At 39.8% G+C, this 5,000-nt stretch overlaps 1 protein-coding gene across 2 annotated transcripts in view; it reads left to right on the top strand.

The window, feature by feature from the left end:
- LOC145415318 (monocarboxylate transporter 12-like) overlaps positions 1–5,000 on the top strand; it is a 289,935-nt gene that overhangs the window by 115,887 nt on the left and 169,048 nt on the right. Inside the window, exons 1-2 of one of the 2 annotated variants that reach the window (XM_080284595.1) lie at positions 865–960; positions 1,572–1,842. The exons of the other annotated variant lie outside the window; for it this stretch is intronic. Coding sequence (XP_080140721.1) covers positions 901–960; positions 1,572–1,842 — 331 coding nt within the window. The 5' untranslated portion in view covers positions 865–900. Of the gene's footprint in view, positions 1–864; positions 961–1,571; positions 1,843–5,000 lie in introns of those variants that run through there. 2 annotated transcript variants of the gene reach the window in all.

Here is a 5,000-nt window from a genome sequence, read left to right as displayed (position 1 = left end):
CTGGTCTAGTCGAGAGAAATCCTGGCCTTCAAAAAAACAAAAAAAAATCTTGATGCAATAATTTCCATTTAAGTAAAGGATACGATTAGGTACATGAAATTTATCGTGTTCTTTCTTGCATAATTTTGCTTTATTTTTTTTTTTTTTTTCGCTTGTCATTATTACTAACATTCGTCTTGCACCAGCAGTTCCTGTTGAAGAAGCCGAGAATGATGAGATAATGCCAGTGAGTGCAGCGGATGAAAATGGTGCTGAAGACAGTGACGGCAGTGTGAGCAGTTGTACATTTTAGGACATAAAAGTGCAGATCAGACGTACATCCTAGGTCTGGAAGAATCTAAAATGATATGACAACTGTATTAATAGCTGGACATTAACATACAAAAAAAATCAAAAGCAATGAGTACCGAGAAAACGAATTCAAATCTTGATATAAGTTGTCATGAAGAAAATCCACACATTACCAACACAGGCGGTGATAAGTCTGGTGAATCTGATGCTGAAATGATGCCAGAAGTTCCACAAACTAGTGTATCCGTTTCGGATATAAAGATGGAAAGTCAAAAAATTTCTTCTAGCCTTGTCAGTGATCATACCATAAAGGGAACAGATCTTCACCACGAAAGTAGTCAAGGGAAAGATCAGAAACACGAATATGATATTACCTTACCAGCAAACTATGATGAACGAGAAAGAAGGGACAAGGAAAATATTGAGGAAGAAGTAAACACCGATAACACAAAGCAGTGTGGAGTAACTGACTGTAAGGCCGGAGTCAGTATGATTGATGAAACTAAAGTTGCAGCAAGGCTGGTGGAAGCTAAACATACTGAACAAAAAAAGGATGCCATAGAAGATAAAGGACACAATTATGTGAGGATAGAGGGTGCCAAAGCAAAGATGAGGGTCCCTGATGGGGGCTGGGGATGGATGGTGGCGATTGGAGCATTTTTAGTCACGGTGAGTCTTCAGTCACGGGAGAACTGCAGATTTGTGTTGTTTCTTAATAGTTTTTTTATTTATTTATTTAACCACGCAGTCGGTAACAATTATTTGCTTGCTTAACTTCTTTCATCATTTCTATAGCCGTTCTGGCCTAGTAATTTTGGCACATTTGCCTCACAATCAGTGTGCTCCACAGGTCTGATCTGTAAACTAGGCTGTAGCAGACACTTGAAGCAGGTGTTAGTAGTATGTCCTTTAACATGCCAATGTATGTTCTCACTCTTATAGTTCATAAGAATGGCATATTCATATACACTCTGATATATACAAAGATAGCCAATACAACGCTTCTATTTTCACATGCACTGCTTTCAGAACTTATCTCTTCCCGAGTTGTACTTGGCCAGCATAAGTAAAGGTTAATTCTGGCTGTGACTCTTCTCATGTAAAAGGTTAAGTCTTGCAGCAGAGCTCATACAGAATGATACAGAAACATAAACATTTTTTCCCTGTACTCTGTAACGATACGATATAAATGAAAAATTAACATGTCCTCTTAATATGAAATCAACATATCGCCGCTTATGTTGGTGATATAATGCTGTCTCTATGTCTTCCATGTTCAGTTCCTGGTGATCCCCATAGCCACCTGTTTCGGAATCCTGTTCTCCGAGTACCTGCTGAGGGAAGGCGTTTCCTCAACCACCACTGCCTGGATCTATAATGTCTTGATGTTGGTGTGGCACAGCATGATGACGTTGATTGGACCTTTGACACAGGAGTTTGGAACAAGACCAGTTGCTTTCACAGCCTGTGGTATCGCTGTTGTTGGAACCATCTTCTCAGCCTTCACACTTTCGCCATACATCCTCTTCTTCTCCACGTCAGTACTATCTGGTCAGTTACTATCCATAATCGTTTTACATGGCCATGTATTAGAGATTGACAGTTGGATTAAGCTGATTATTTCATAGGAAACTATTACCATCTTCAGACATTCTGGAGTGGCTATACATAAATACCGGTAATTGTTTCCGTCTTCAGACATTCGGTTGACCACAATTTAAAATCTGAAGAAGACAGGCCTGGTGTCCATTAGTTTTCAACAAACACAAGTCCTCTTTCCCAGGTTCATGGTTTACCATTTTCTTTGCCTATCATTGCTTCGCCATCAAAGCTGCATGTTGGTCTACCCTTCTTTGCTTCCTAATTGAATCAACTTGCATGACTTAGCAGTGATCATATAAGGCAAAGATGCAATTAATATGTAGGCAGCAATTTAGATGGCATGTTTAGAATATGATGAGCCTAATAATTGCTGCAATTGTGACTTGAGAGTTTCAAACAGAGAGGGTGGAATTCTGATGCCACAACTTGTTTCTCCCCAGGTAAGGTAAGTACATCTTGTTTTTCAATTTTTCATATGTTACGTAAGTTCATGATGGTAGTGCTGCATTATATTTTTGTATCAGCCTTTGTGTGTGTGTGTGTGTGGCAGATAAGGAGGAATCTTAACCCCTTAACCACGGGGCGTCACTTTCGTGATGCTTGGGAGCAAGGGATCATACTGTGGGGCGTCATTTTTTTTATTCTGTGTTATTTTGAATTCGCCTGGGCTTTCAAGTGGTGGCTTGTATCATCTGTCAGTACTGCCAATGTCCAACACTAGTCAGCAACTCCTAATCTCATCTGTACTCCCATCCATTGTTGACAATTTAGCCATTTCTCCCCGTTCTTGACTCCCCTCCCTACCTCCCCTCCATTGCCCTCTCCTCTCGCCTGCCCGGCCATGCTGCGCTAAGTAAATCTTCCCTGGAATTTTCCACAGATTTCATCCATTGAAATAAGCCCCATGCCCTATTCTTATACAAAATAATATATACAAAAAAGAAATAAGGTAAGTGATAGTGCCATACACCTGGAATTGGCTAATTATCACCTGACAACACCTCACGTGCACTCGTTCGCTAATTTTCACTGTTTATTTCCCCTTGAAATATGCCATATAATCTATTCTCGTAATAAAAATATATAAAAGAAAAGAAGGGAGAAGCCTAAGTGATATTTACATTCACCTGGAACTACCTAATTTATTATGCATTGTCTAGATTCCCTACCAATCATTTCATAGCGTATATATTAGCAGCTGTCACCACGCTGACATTGCCAGCATTGCACTCCCCCTAGGCAGGCCACCACACTGTATTCAGTTTACTGTCGTCTTTCAAGGTGAAAGCACGTTGGATTCGCGCCTGTCCAATTCCGCCGGTTTTTAGCCCCATGCAAAGGGGTCTCCAGATTGACCTCTACCCCTACTAAACCTTGTGTGGAAGGGGGTAAAGGGCTAAGTGACTGCTGTGGAACGTGGAACTGGCTAATTTGTCATTGAAATGTGATAGACAGTGACTACGATCTTTCTGGTGAGTAAAACAGTGCAAGTGGAAATGTAAATAATGTGTAAACAGCAAGTGAAAGCAATGACTGTAAATATAAGTGAACAGTGGAAAATAGTTTTATAAGTTACTGGAAGTGACAGTGCATAACACAGCGTAAAGAAAACAGAAATGTAAATAATGTAAATAAAATAGAGAATGTAAACAGAAATATAAATGAGTAGTAATATAAGAATACGAGTATAAATACTAGGAGTAATGGAAGTGAAAGTTTCACTCTAGCATAAAGAATACTATGAAAGTTAGTGGAAGTGAAGGTGACAGATTCACTCTCAACGCTAGTATACAGGACGAGTAAGTGAATGCTACGTATTTCACTGAAAGAGAAATTGAATGTCTACAGTGACAATAAACTACTATTACTGCAGGAAACTTATGGATAAAGACTGTAGATATATATAAGTGTTATATAGTAATAGAAATATAAGGTGTGAGTGTTTTTATGAATAATAAATGACAGAACACCAGCGGCGAACTATCACAATTGGTAAGTTAATACGTGCTAGTAATTTTAATTGCTTTCCCAGTTTTTTTTTTTTTTTTTTTTTGGAGTATGGATTTCAAACTATTTGAGAATCGTATAATAGTGTTTCTTAGTGATAATATCAGGGCTGTGGTGCAATCATATTACGGGTTGTCGGGAAGTGTAAAGTGGAGACTTTCATTACCCAACTTCAGAGGTCTCCACAAGTCCCACTGGTACTCGACGGAAGGCTCAAATAAACATCCCAGGAGAGGCGAAAGAAGGTAGAAGCCATAGGGATATGGGGATTGTGACATTCTAGGACTAATAACTTAGATTTTTGGCAAAGATTTTTAGAGAGTCTGTCGAGGGCTAATGAGTTCATGAGACACGCAAGTCAAGCAAAAACAACCCCGCGGTTTAGGGGTTAACCCGTATCACGCTGGGGAAAAAAAAAAATGATACCCCTCGACGCCAACTGATTTCAGATTTTTTTTTTCAGCTAAATGGGTTTAATACATCAGTATAAGATCCCTGGCACTAATAACAGTACTCACCATAGCCAGAAAGTTGGTTGAATCGAGTCGGGCCGGTGCCACTCTACCACTGAAAACTTACGGTAAAGTGCATAGACTTCCACACGGTCATTGACCCCAGTCGGCTGACTGTGTTTGTTGGTGTGGTACTGGCTCATCTACCAGATATATATTTATGATGAATAAAAATTGTGGAGGACACGTATATGAAGGCACTGGACACTTCAGTGTTTCAAGATGTAGATCAATGTCGCTGGTGCTTTAAAGGGGGACGTGTATCTACACTGCTTGTGTGGTAGGGGTTAAGAAAGGGAAAGCCAGACTTTGAAAAACCTAAATTACAGGAGAATATGTACAGTACTCTCATACTCTTTCATAACCCGGCACCAGGTGGAGCTTCTGCTGTACTGTGTGACTGCGCAGTTGCTAGAATAGCTAAAGGAACTAATTTCTGTGGCATCTTGGAATTCACTGTTTTGATGTATAGCATCAAATTTGCACTGACAAGTTTGTGGTCTGTTGTAAAAAAGTTATCACTCCTGCTGTGACATCTGGGCCCGTAGACTTACCATCAGGATTTCAGCTTGATTTTAAGTACTCTGC

Source organism: Coenobita brevimanus, chromosome 102, assembly GCF_032717465.1.
Source record: "Coenobita brevimanus isolate Jiangsu-jjx chromosome 102, ASM3271746v2, whole genome shotgun sequence".
NCBI lineage: Eukaryota > Metazoa > Arthropoda > Malacostraca > Decapoda > Coenobitidae > Coenobita > Coenobita brevimanus.
This window is presented reverse-complemented; position numbering and strand designations above follow the sequence as displayed.